The sequence below is a fragment of the Meles meles genome, chromosome 19, assembly GCF_922984935.1.
Source record: "Meles meles chromosome 19, mMelMel3.1 paternal haplotype, whole genome shotgun sequence".
Taxonomy (NCBI): Eukaryota; Metazoa; Chordata; class Mammalia; order Carnivora; family Mustelidae; genus Meles; species Meles meles.
Window position 1 is genome coordinate 25,723,394 of NC_060084.1, and position 13,364 is coordinate 25,736,757.

General features: G+C 45.1%; 1 protein-coding gene and 1 non-coding gene across 2 annotated transcripts in view; one reads left to right on the top strand and one right to left on the bottom strand.

Annotated features, from left to right (window-relative positions):
• Nucleotides 1-3,960: 3,960 nt before the first annotated feature.
• GOT2 (glutamic-oxaloacetic transaminase 2) overlaps nucleotides 3,961-13,364 on the top strand; it is a 28,537-nt gene continuing 19,133 nt past the window's right edge. The window contains exon 1 of the mRNA XM_045988983.1: nucleotides 3,961-4,158. Coding sequence (XP_045844939.1) covers nucleotides 4,070-4,158 — 89 coding nt within the window. The 5' untranslated portion in view covers nucleotides 3,961-4,069. The remainder of the gene's footprint in view (nucleotides 4,159-13,364) is intronic.
• On the bottom strand, nucleotides 10,708-10,826 carry LOC123931949. Its single transcript, XR_006816367.1, has one exon. It is a non-coding gene; the product is annotated as a small nucleolar RNA SNORA38 (small nucleolar RNA).

The following is a 13,364-nucleotide window of genomic DNA, read 5'->3' on the forward strand; positions in this document are numbered from 1 at the left end:
TCTTCCCCCAGATATCCCCAAGCTGTTCTTCTGAGGCTCTTCCTGCCTCCTGGGACAGGCTGGGCAGAGAGGGCAGGGGTTGTGAGGATACAGAAGACTGTGGTCAGTTCAGAGAAAGGGTTACCTCTTCAGATGAGAGTGGTCCTCTCAACCAGCACCACCCCTTCTCCACCCAAGGCAGTCAAGGCAGTCCAGCATCCAATGCCCTGGCCCAGCTGGCCTCCTCTATCCTCCTCAGAAACAGGGGGCCACAGAGCTTCTTGCCTCATGAGTTTGAGAGCTGGCACACAACTACTCCCCACCACTCCCGCATACCCAATACCCGCATGCAAATAGGCACACACATAGACATCCGCAGAGACACATGCCACTCATTTCCATATACACAAGGTCACACTCAAACACAATCACCCCAAGTGTACATGCATGCCCTCCATAAACACCAAAGACATGCATGTGCATATACAGCTACACACACACACACACACACACACACACACACACGGGCACTTCAAGTGTTCTGGCCTTCCAGATTTTGTATAACAGCTATATACCTGGTCCCTCTTTACACTGCAGCATTCACTTGCCCAGGCAAGGTCACTCAGCAGGACCGGGTGAGAGGGGTCTGGGAGGGGGAGTCGATGCAGAGGTATAAAAGCCAGGCCCCACTGAGCACCTGGGTGGCTTAGGTCATGATCCCGGAGTCCTGGGATCGAACCCCGCATCAGGGTCCCTGCTCAGTGGGGAGCCTGCTTTTCCCTCTGCCTCTCTCTCTCTGTCTCTCATGAATAAATAAATAAAATCTTAAAAAAAAAAAAAAAAGCCAGGCCCCATTGCCCCAGTTCAGGACAACTCTTTGGGGCTGTTACAGTCTCAGAGCCTTGTTACTGCTATTGGCAGTAGCTTCTCCTTCTACCCAATCCTGCTTCCTCTGACCCCCCCAGATGTTGATTGTCAGAAGGCCCCCCAAAAGAGTCATGAGTCTGTGCGGAACTCCCCCATTCTTTTAGGGTCTTCAGTCCTCTAGACTGGGAGAGACCAGCTCTTTTCTACCTGCAGCCTGAAGGCTGACCCACAGCATCTACAGGGCCTGGAGAAGAAAGCCCGAGAGGGTTCCTGGACAGGTAGCCAGAGGGCTGACTCGGGGCTGGGAGCAGATCCAGGATCCTCCCAAGTGTCTTTAATTGGTGAAGTTGGTAAAAGGAATCTACCCTTCATCTATGCTTTTGATTCTAGTCTCAAACCCCAGCTGGCTATGGGACCCCCGGCAATTCTTCCCTCTCTGGCCTCAGATTTTCCGTACGTGTAGTGGGAAGCCTGGAACTGGGGACACAGTTTCCTGGGACACCTGTAAAGAGCTGGCAAAGTATGGTTTAGATCTGCGCTACTCAAAATGTGGTCCACTGGCCAGCAGCTTCGGCCTCACCTGGGAACTTATGAGAATAGCAGAGGGGAGGCCCTCCCACAACCTAAGGAATCAGAATCTGCATTTTCCCAAGATGCTTGGGTGGTGCTGATGCACACTGCTGTCTGAGAAGCCCTGTCCTAAATGAGCTTGGAAAACCTTTCCATTTCTGGAGGTCCATAAGCTACAACTTTAACAGGATCAGCGTAGAGAACGTGGGGCTTTTGGTTGAGAGGAGTTACTGATTTGCCAGGGAAGTTTTTCCTTTGTCAGCCCCTGGTGATACGAGATAGCTCCCTGATTTCCACAGCTAGAACCAAGTCCTCCTTGGAGACCCTCCCCCTCCCCTGGCTCCCTCTCCTCCAACTGATCTTTACCACGTTCTGTTTCCTCCCTCTTAGTTCCTTTAAAAGATGGCTGGTGTGAGGCACCTGGGTATAGGAGCCTTCTCTCTACCTGGTCTCCCTACCTCATAAGGGTTGACCCTTCCCACCTATTTTTCCCACCAGTAATTCAAATTAGCTGTTGCACGAGAAAGTTCAATATATATATTACAGAGACCAGTATAAAAAATACACACATCCAAAATGCTGACCACAGTTAATACTATCTATAATATTTTATGAAGCAAATACGGCAAAGCTGTATCATTCCCTCCACAAGGCAAGCATCCTCTTAAACCCTCCTGATCCTGTACTGAATGTATCCTTTATGTATTTTTTCAAACTTTCACATATGTTTATGAATGACTATATGAAATTATTTTGCATATGTTAGAATTTTATCTAAATGGTTCTGCAACTTGCTTTTTTGTTTTCGAGTTTTATCTATGTTGATACCTATAAATTGAGGTCGTTCAGGGCCTCCTAGGTTGCTCAGTTGGTTAAGCATCTGCCTTTGGCTCAGGTCATGATTCCAAGGTCCTGGGATGAGCCCCGCAACAAGTTCCTTGCTCAACAGGGAGCCTGTTTCTCCCTCTCCCTCTGCTACTCCCTCTGCTGCTCCCCCTGCTTGTGCTCTCTCTCTCTCTGTCAAATAAATAAGCCTTTTTCAAAAAAGTGAGCTCATTCACATCAGTGAATCAGTTCTATAGTACACCATCATGTAACTATGTAACATCTACTTAACTACTGATGAGCAACTCAGTTTCTCCTGTGCTTTTCTTCTGTAAACAATGCCTATATCCTATGCATGTGTGAGGTCTCTAAGGACTATACTTGGAAGTATAATTGCTGGGTCTTAAAAACAGTGATTGTTATGGGTTGAAATGCATCCCCCCAAAATATAGATTTAAGTTCCAATCCCAGGTACCTGAGAATGCGACTAATTTGCAAGATGAGTCTTTGCAGATGCAATTTCATCAACTTAAGAGGAAACCATTAAGGTGGGCCCTGATCCAATATGAGTCATGTCCTACAAGAAAAGACCCAGCCGTACACACAGGAAGAAAATACCATGTGAAGACAGAGGCAGAGATTGAGTGATGTAACTACAAGCCAAGTTGCTGCTTGATGGCAAGGACTGCTGATAACTGCCAGAAGCTGAAAGAGAGGCAAGGAACAGATTCCCATCCCAGAGACTCCAGAAGGAATGACCCCTGCTAACACCTCGATTTGGGGCTTCTAGCCTCCAGAACTGTAAAAGAATAAGTTTCTGTTGTTTCAAATCATCCAGTTTGTGGTACTTCATTACAGCACCTGTAAGAAGCTAATCTAGTGCTAGAATCAAAAGTCCTGGCCTCTGGGAGCATAGGTTAAGGCCAGAGAGAGTAGATGAGTCTGGGACAGTCAGCGTGGGCCAGACTGGGAAAGACCTAGAATACGACCTTGGATAGGTGTTTGGATTATTCATTCAGGCAAGGAGATAAATTAAATCGGAAAGGGACACAGTTCTACTGGGGTTTTTAGAAGTGTCAGAGAAACAGCCGTTCTTTGGAGCAGGCTTGATTGAATCATTCAACTTCTGATATCGCCAATGTACTCACTTTTTCCTTCAGAAATGATTAACTCCCTTCCACACACACTGCAAGGATTTGACAAACACAAGTTTGTCATTAATAACCACGGGTTATCTTGTGCTACTAAACCAGGCCGTTTTTAGACATAATCGGCTAATCTCACTTAATCCTCACAAATACCCCCACGAGACGGCCCCGTTATCCTCTACAAACATGGATAAAGAAACTCAGGAAGAAGGTGAGGCGATTTGCACTTTGCGAATATCCCCCTAAAGATTGAGGACTGGCAACCTTGCCTACCGGCTGTACGGCAGGAGGCAAATTACTTCGCCTACATCAGCCTACATTTTCCCAGCTTTCAAACTGGCGTGATAGCGGCTGTACTGTCTGGTCCGTCGTGATCAAACGAAAGCTTTTCAGGCGCTGCGAATCGCGACAAACCGCACGGTCACCATACTCCGGGACCACGTGCCGCGGGAGTGCAGACTCCGCGGCGAGCTCACACACCGCACGGTGCAGGAGGCCTCGCTGTCTGCGCTCCCGGCGCCAGGGTGCGCTGTGACGACGCTCGGGACGACGGACGGCCGCTCTAGCCGCCCCGGGGAACTCGCTGTCCTTACCTTCTGCAGGAGCCCGCGCCTCCGTGTCTGCGTCCGCTGGCTCTGCACTCCGTCCTGCAGCTACCCACTGCCTTCTTGTCGCCCACCATGGCCCTTCTGCACTCTGGCCGCGTCCTGTCCGGGGTCGCCGCCGCTTTCCACCCGGGCCTCGCTGCTGCGGCTTCTGCCAGAACCAGGTAAGCAGGGGAGACGGAGAAGGAACCGGGGACAACAGGCCTGCCCAGACGGGCTGCGGACGCCCCGGGACGTCTACCCCCGCCCCCCAAGCACAAGCGCGAGTACCACACACGCTTTCTCTGACGCCCCCTCGGCTTCTCCGGGGGCTGATAATTGAGCGTCGGGGCCTCGAAGTGACCGTCAGGGTCCTGCAGCCCTCTCCTCCCTCGCCCCCAGGACCGTAGGAGAGCGTGCCAACGCGTTCACCGGGGGTTAGAAAGTGTGGCCCTCTACGGCACCCGGACTCCCATTCACGGGTGGGGGGGGTCGCGGGTCCGCGCCGTGGGGTGGGGGAGGGGTGGCGAGGGGAGAACACACGGGGCTGCTGTGCCGGCCGGCCTGGCGCCGATTGGCTGCGCCCCCGAGACTGCCTCGCGCTGATTGGCTGCGGCGCGGAGGGGCGCGGGTGTCCTTGATGGGCTACCCTGGGGCATGGCGGGACTCACCTGTCCTGCTTAGTTCGGGCCTGAGCAGGGTAGGCAGGCCTGGGGCGTGCTGCCGGTCGTGGGCCCGGGGATAGGAAGTACATGGCAGGAAGGCTCCCGGGGCTCCGGCTTTCAGGCCCAGCTTTCGTTCCTGCATCCACTGACCTTGGTGCGTGGCATCCTTTCTCCCTACCCCCACTCCAACCCCGTGTTATTGCCTCAGGTGCCGGTGACCCCTGGGTCCTGTGGCCTTCGCATGGAAAAGAGTCAAGGTGTAGTTCATCTCCCTTTTGTTTGGCTGTAGGGAGGTCGCCCTTCTTCCTCTCCACCTCACTCTGCACTCATTTAGTAAGTAAATAGTTCGTCACCTGTTTCTTAGAGCCAGGTGCTGGATCAGATGCTAAGTTTGAGCGAGAGACAGGTGTCTGTTGCTCATAACAATTTCAAATACGTACTTTCACACTGTGTGCTAAGTGGTGCAACAAAGAAGTACGTAGTTTAGGACAAATTAGCAATTCCTTCCCAGTGGAGACCTGAGCCAGGCAATTAATTCACTCAGGAAGGTAATTTGGGGGTGCCTGGGTGGCTTAGGGGGTTAAGCCTCTGGTTTCGGCTCAGGTCATGATATCAGGGTCCTGCGATCAAGCCCCACATCAGGCTCTGCTCAGCGGGGAGCCTGCTTCCTCCTCTCTCTCTCTGCCTACTTGTGATCTCTCTCTCTGTGTCAGATAAATAAAATAAAAAAAGAAGAAGGCTGCAATTTGGAACAGTATCCTAAAGTACCACGTAATGAGGAACCTAGTCTCCAACCCACCTGCAGCTAGATACTGGCTACAAGGAGCAAAGCCTTGGCCGTTATGGGTGCCTTGATTGTTTGCATGTCGTCTTCAAGCCAGGGGAACAGTTTGTCCATTATGCAGCCTCACACTGTTGGCAGTACAGTTTTGCTTTTGCTTGGGCTCTCACATTTTCTCTCTCCCTGATTTAGCTCCCCTTGGCGCCTTGTCAAGGTATGCTCTTTAAGCCAGCCTATCTAGTGGACCAGATTTAGAGAGGGTTTATCATTTATGCAACTAATATGGAGAAGACAAAGGGGTGTCTGAAATGATGGGCAAGAGAAAGTCTTTCAACATTGTAGTGATCTTAAAGTAATTACTGTTGCATAGATTTGGTTGGGTGGCTTAAAGCTTAAAGTGCTTGGTGAAAATCCCTATGGGTGTGATCTTTTAGTCATTCTTTGAGTGGCTGACTCACTTTTCTTTTCTGTCTTTTCACAATGAGAAGGTAAGTTCCGTGAGAGCAGAAACCTTACCAACTTTGTTCACGGATGTAAAGTCTTAAAATATATAGCATCTGAAGCTGAGAAGGTATGGTTCAGGTTTAAACAATGATACATGATTGATAGAGCCAGATTCCGTATATGGCGGACTGTTAACTGTTCAGACAACAAGGAAGTGAGAACCTGCTTTGCTGCCACTGTGAAAGTGATCTTTACCAAAATCCAAAGCGAAAACATTTAAAATAAACTCACCTAATTGAAGTTTCTTTTCTTTTTTTAAACACCTCATTTTGGGGCACCTGGGTGGCTCAGTGGATTAAAGCCTCTGCCTTCGGCTCAGGTCATGATTGGGATCGAGCCCCACATCTGGCTCTCTGCTCATCGGGGAGCCTGCTTCCCTTCTTCTCTCTGCCTGCCTCTCTGCCTACTTGTGAACTCTGTCTGCCAAATAAATAAATAAAATCTATAAAAATAAATAAAGAGCTCATTTTACAATTCAACCTTGGCAGTCACTATTCTAAAGAACTGAGGATTTATCCTATGAAATAGTTAATTGGTGTTGGGTCATTTAGATGGAACTTAAGTTCAAATGTTTCATTTAGCTGCATTTTTTTAAACAGAAAGCACTCAACATTTAACCTTATCTTCCTGACTGCTGTGTAAACGTAGTGACATGAGATCAGCCTTAATCCCAGGTCAGTGAAGAAAGGAAAAATATGCTCTTGTATTTTGATTTATAAAATGATCTGTTCTTAATTACTCGGGTCATTTAATATTTAGTGAAATAACTAAAGGAGTATCATGAGACCTTTTACAAAGGCAGTGTGCTCTTGCTCTCTCAAATAAGTAAAAATCTTAAAAAGGAGGGTACTTCTGGGTTATTCTGTTGGTTGAACGTTTGACTCGGTTTTTTTGGCTTGGGTCATGATCTCAGTGTCGTGGAGTTGAACCCCATAGTTGGGCTCTGCACTCAGTGGAGGGTCTGCCTAAAGAGTCTCTCCCTCTCCACCTCCCTACCCTCACACTCACTATCTCGCTTTCAGATAAATGAATAAAAATATTGGGGGGGGGAAGGCAGTGTACAATAGTAGTATAATAACCAGTATTAGAAATCAGAATTATAGTATCATCTTTGCCATTTTTAGCTCGTTGATCATGAACAAATTAACTTTTCTCCTTATTTTAAAATAAGAATGTGAGGGGCACCTGGGTGGCTCAGTGGGTTGAGCGTCTGCCTTCGGCTCAGGTCATGATCTCAGGGTTCTGGGATCGAGCCCCGCATCAGGCTCCCTGCTCAGCAGAGAGTCTGCTTCTCCCTCTCCCTCTGACCTTCCTCCCTGCTTGTGTTCTCTCTCTCTGTGTCTCAAATAAAATCTTTAAAAAAAAAAAAAAGAGGAATGTGAGGAAAAGCATATTTTAAACTACAAAGCACCAGAGAGGTTCCCAGAAAAATTGCAAGGCCTCTGAATTAGAAATACTTCATTTGAATAGTTTTTACCTAACATGTTTTGGTTTGCTGGTCAGCATTGCTCAATGGCTGAGGCTTTGCATTTGTGTCCAAAGTACATTGGTAGGAGTCAGTTTGTAGGCCACAGGTTATCACCATCAGTTTTGTCCCTAGAACATTCTTGTTTTCATCTATTACTGTCCCTTGAAAACATCATGGTTCTTACATTGTGTGCACAGTCTTTACCCTTTTAAGGAATGGAGGATGAAGGGCACAGAGATTCTGAACATGATGTAGAACTAATCGAATCGAGTATCCCTGCTCCTATATTTAGATTAAGATTCAATATTGTAAAATTGCTTTTAGAAATTTTAAAAGATACCACTCTTGATGAGAGCTCTGCCAGAAAACTCAAGGGTATAGCTTCAATGAGAATCTCTGTGCTCAATAAATTTTTGAAAGAACTTGATGGGGGTGCCTGGGTGGCTCAGTGGGTTAAGCCTCTGCCTTTGGCTTGGGTCATGATCTCAGGGTCTTGGGATCGAGCCCCATGTCGGGCTCTTTGCTCTGCAGGGAGCCTGCTTCCACCTCTCTCTCTCTGCCTGCTTCTCTGCCTACTTGTGATCTCTCTCTCTCTCTGTCAAATAAATAAAATCTTTTTTGAAAAAAAAAAGAAAGAACTTGATGAATAAGTACTTTTCACACCATTTAGTAAGAATGGTGCCTTCTGTCCTTGTAGCTTGAGGCAGCAGTCCTGTCATTATTGGTTAAAGGCCTTAGAGACAGAGATCTCTTTTTTAAAAATGAAAGTTGCTTACTGGAAGTTTTCTATAATATGTCCTTGACATTCAAAGTATTCCTTTCACTCATCAGTTAATGACAGTGATGTACAGAGGCAGGTGGCTACATGTCTTCAGGATCTGAATTGTGGGTAGGAAATAAAGGAAGCTTTATTCAGGCCCAAGTCAGAAGTTGCTTCACGGTATCTGTTTCTTACTGTTGCTTAGACACTGGAACAGCTAAGCATCCTACAACAATGAAAAAGAAGAGAGGGATTTTGAGTCCTGGCAATAGAGACAGTGTGGGAAAAGGATGGTTATAATGTCCCCAGGACTGTAGAAAAACTAAGAAGAAATAATTGAAAAGCAAGAAAACCTGTATTTGGTCATAAAAATTATGACCATATGCTTCTTGACTTTTATCCACATACTTGTCTCATCAGACACCATACTCAGGGCACGATAGTTAGAAATGAAAGCATAGAAGTAATAATTTAGTAACAATGATACCAGCTAACAGCAAACACTCACTCTGTTCCAGGCTCTTAGTGTTTTATATTTAATAACTCCCTTCATCTTTCTGGGGCGCCTGGGTGGCTCAGTGGGTTAAAGCCTCTGCCTTCGTCCTGGGATCGAGCCCTGCATTGGGCTCTCCACTCAGCGGGGAGCCTGCTCCCCCATCTCTCTAGGCCTGCCTGCCTGCCTCTCTGCCTACTTGTGATCTCTCTGTCAACTTGTGATCTCTCTGTCAGATGAATAAATAAAATCTTAAAAAACAAAACAAAAAAAACCTCCCTTCATCCTTCTAACAACCCTATAGGATAGGGACTACTATGACCTCAATTTACAGATAAGGAAAGTTGAGACTTAGAACTTAATTGGCTTGCCTGTGCTCACTCAAGCTGGAAGGCAGCTGAGCTGTTACTTGAATCCATACAGGTTGCCCAGTACTAACATTTCTTTTTTTTTTTTTTTTTTAAGATTTTATTTATTTATTTGACAGAGAGAGATCACAAGTAGATAGAGAGGCAGGCAGAGAGAGAGAGAGAGAGAGAGAGAGAGAGAGAGGGAAGCAGACTCCCTGGTGAGCAGAGAGCCCGATGTAGGACTCGATCCCAGGACCCCGAGATCATGACCTGAGCCGAAGGCAGCGGCTTAACCCACTGAGCCACCCAGGTGCCCCCAGTACTAACATTTCTAAGGCAAGCTGATAAAAGCCTGGGAAATCCAAAAATGGAATAATTTATCCTTCATTAACAGAATTAACTATATGTATCAATTACAGCTGCTAACACTCGGGCAGTTTTCAAGGAGTCAGAAGAGCATAAATGTAACTCTAGTGCTGTGCTGAGCCATCCAGTGTGCTTCATGGAGGAGTGAGGTGCATGAGTGCTCACTGGCCACTGACAAGTTCAACAAGAAAACCATTTTCAAGAAGGAAGTTCTCACTGAGCTTGTCAGCATGGTGAGCACAGAGAACTCTCACTGTGCTGTGCTAAAACATTTGATTGGTTAAGATGGCTTCCCTAGCTTCCACCTGTCACTTCAACATACCCCCCCCCCCAAACCAAGCTCTTTTTCACCTTTAACCTTTATTCTTACGTCTCTGCTGGGAGTGCCTTGTTTGCTCCTGTCATCCTTAGCACTCACCTCATATGTCACCTCCTCCTGGAAGCCTCCCTAAGCCTGTTCTTTGTCTCCCTTCCCCAGGTTATTAGGACCTGTCCTCAAGGTTATGAAAAATAATATTCTGTGCTCTGAGCCTGACTTTATCACTGTACGTTCTCCCTCCTCCCCCCCCCAATGCAGCCTGCATTGTTTAGAACTCCCTGTGGGTCACCCCCTGGGCTAATGCAGTCGTGAGGGGTGGTTTTACTCTCCTTTACATTCCCGACTCTTCGCACATAGCACGTGCTCAGTGACTGGGATTTAGGAGATCATAAAGACTTTGTTTTCTATAATATGAAACTGTAAAAAGCTTTTTGCTTATTTGCCATGAAGAAAAGGAGTAGAATAATCTTTTTTTCAGAACAGTAATTCACCATGAGTAAAACCTCAGTTTTGATATATTAATGCTGCCTGGTGCCAAGAGAGTGTTTATTGGAAGCATGAATGGAGCTTCTTAGGTGCCCTCTTAGAAATCTCAAAGTAGTTTTAGGTGAAAGATAGCCTGAAAGTTTATGTTTTCTATATTTAGGATTCAGTATGGGAAGGCCAAATCAAAAAAACTGTTAGATATTTGATCACTTGATTAAGATAAGATTGTGAGTGCCTGAGAATTAATCTCTGTTTACCTATTTAATTAAAATGACAGAACTTTAAAATTAAACATGTAACATGATTATGAAACCATTTCATGTGTGAGGAACTATGTTTCGTGTTTTGTTTTTTCCTTTAACAGGGACATAGGAGAGTCAACACAAAACATAGAGAAATATTCTAGTAAAACAAAGAATCTCCACTACCTAGGCAGATTACACAGGAGGTTAAAAAATAAATAAATAAATAACGTTTTGTGTTCCAGGTAAACTCATTAATCACTAAACCAAGGAAGACTGAGCAAACTTTTTTTTCTTCCCTGTTGTATGGTTCATCCTGAGTCTGCGGGGAGCAAGCTGGCCCCAGACTTCTCCAGGGCTGCATTTCTTTACCTCCAATTCTTACGTGTCCAGAGAGTGGACACACCTTTGCAGGTGGGAAGACTGAGCAACTTTTAAAAATGTTAACTAGGTGGCTCAGTTGGTTGAGTGTCTGCCTTTGGCTCAGGTCATGATTCCAGGCTTCTGGGAACAAGCCCCACGTTGGGCTCTCTGCTCAGCAGGGAATCTGCTTCTCCCTCTCCCTCCCTGCTTGTACTCTCTTTCTCAAATACATAAAGAAAATCTTTCATAGCTTCTTTTCAGACTCAGTTCTAATGAATCAGGACAAAATTCATTTTCCAAGTTTTGTCCTTAAATGCCCTTTCATATTTATTTAGAACAAGCTGATACTTCAACATAGTGTAACAGTTTCTGAGTTTTATTTTCTGATACAGTAAAATATTGGTGTTACACTACACATAAATAAAAGCTGTTTCAGGCCCTCAACAAATTTAAAGAATAAAAAAGGATCCAAAGACCAAAATGCTTGAGGACTCTGCTTTAGGACAACACGGTTTTTTTTCCTTGGAAACAAAAACATATACAACATTGCATATCTCTGTCACAGTTGATCCATATTCTCAGCCACTTGTTAGTAATAACTTTTAACCAAAGTAACTTCCATTTCACAGACAAAACCGAAGGGAGGGCTCTAATGTCAGTCCTACACAAGCATTTTAGCAGACCAGTCAACACACATAGTTCAGCTTCTACAGCCACACATATATCCTTTTTAAACTTTCTATGTGTGTATATATATATACACACATATACATATATGCGTATATATATTTTTTCCCCTTAAAATGACAACAAAGAACTTGTTCACCAAAGTGACCAAAAGCTCTGGACTTCTAGTTTCCAGAGCTGTTAGAAAATAAATTTCTGTTGTTTAACCTCCCCTCCCAAAGTTGTTTTAATTAATAAAATCACCCAAGGCTATAACCTCTCAAGCACATATAAAAATAGGAAATAAAATATATAAAAATTATGCTTAGTATCAGTGTGTCTGTAACCTGTCTTACTTAGAAATTATCTAGGTTTCCAATAATTAAATAACCCATTAATTAATTCATAATTATATTAGTCTAAGATTTTAAGTTACTTAAAGATCTTGGAAATTATCTTCAAGCAGACATATTGGAAAATAAAATGACTGTTCTCCTAACCACCCGTAACTCCAGTCTAATGTGCAAAATATCAAAGTCCAGTAGAGGGATATCCTGTAGTATGCCTGGCCAGTACTCCCCAAAACTGTCAGAGTGATCAAAAACAAAAAGTGTCTAAAACTGCCACCATGAAGAACAGCCCAAGGAGACATGACAAGTGAATGCAATATGATATCCTGGGTGGACCTTTAGAACAGAAATAGGACATTGGGTGAAAACTGAAGAAATCTGAATAAAGTGTGGATTTAATAATGTGTCAATATTGGTTCATTACTTGTAACAGATGTACTCTACTAATATAAAATGTAAGTAATAAGAGGAAATTCTTGAGGGGAGTGGGAGCAGGTGTTGGGAACTCTATAGTAGCTGCTTAATTTTCTGTAAATCTCAAATTCTTCTATGGGATGGGATGCCTGGGTGGCTCAGTCAGCAAAGCATCTGACTTCATTCAGCTCAGGTCATGATCCCAGGATACTGGGATTGAGCCTCGTATTGGACTCTCCGCTTAGCAGGGAATATGCTTCTCCCTTTCCCTCTCTCACTCTCAAATAAATAAAATCTTTCTAAAAAAAATAAAGCTTCTAAAAAATTTAACCTACTGTGGTGCCTGGGTTACTCATTCTAAGGTTAAGCCTCTAACTCTTGGGGTTGATCTTGGGGTCATGAGTTAAGGCCCACATTGGGGTCCATGCTGGGGGTAAAGTCTATGAATGAATGAATCTAATAAAAGAGAAAAAATAGGGGCACTGGGTGGCTCAGTCAGTTAAGCATCTGCCTTGGGCTCAGGTCATGATCTCAGGGTCCTCAGATCATGAGTACGGCTGGCTCCCTGCTCAGCAGGGAGTCTCCACTTATGTACCCTCCTTCCTCTCTCCTCAAATAAATAAAAATCTTTTTAAAAGGGGGCTCCTTGGGCGCCTGTGTGGCTCAGTTGATCGGGCAACTGCCTTCGGCCCAGGTCATGATCCAGGACTTCCAGGATCGAGTCCTGCGTCGGGCTCCCGGCTCTTGTGGAGTCTGCTTCTCCCTCTGACCACCTCCTCCTCTCATGCTCTCACTCACTCATTCTCTCTCAAATAATAAATAAAATCCTTAAAAATAAATAAATAAAAATAAAAGGGGGCAGTGCTCAGTCAGGTAAGTGTCTGCCTTCAGCTTCGGTCATAATCTCAGGCTCCATCTCAGGATGGACTACAGGCTCCCCTGCTTGGCAGGGAACCTGCTTCTCCATCTGCCTGCCTCTCCCCCTGCTTGTGCTTGCTCACTTCCCTCTCTCTCTTTCTCTCTGACAAATAAATAAAATCTTAAAAAAAAAAAAAAACATGTTAGCTTATAGCCCAGTAAACCAATGTAAATTTAGGAAAAGCAAAGCCACATAGAATAAAATGTATGCTTGTATCATACTTAACATGAATAAATAAAAGACAT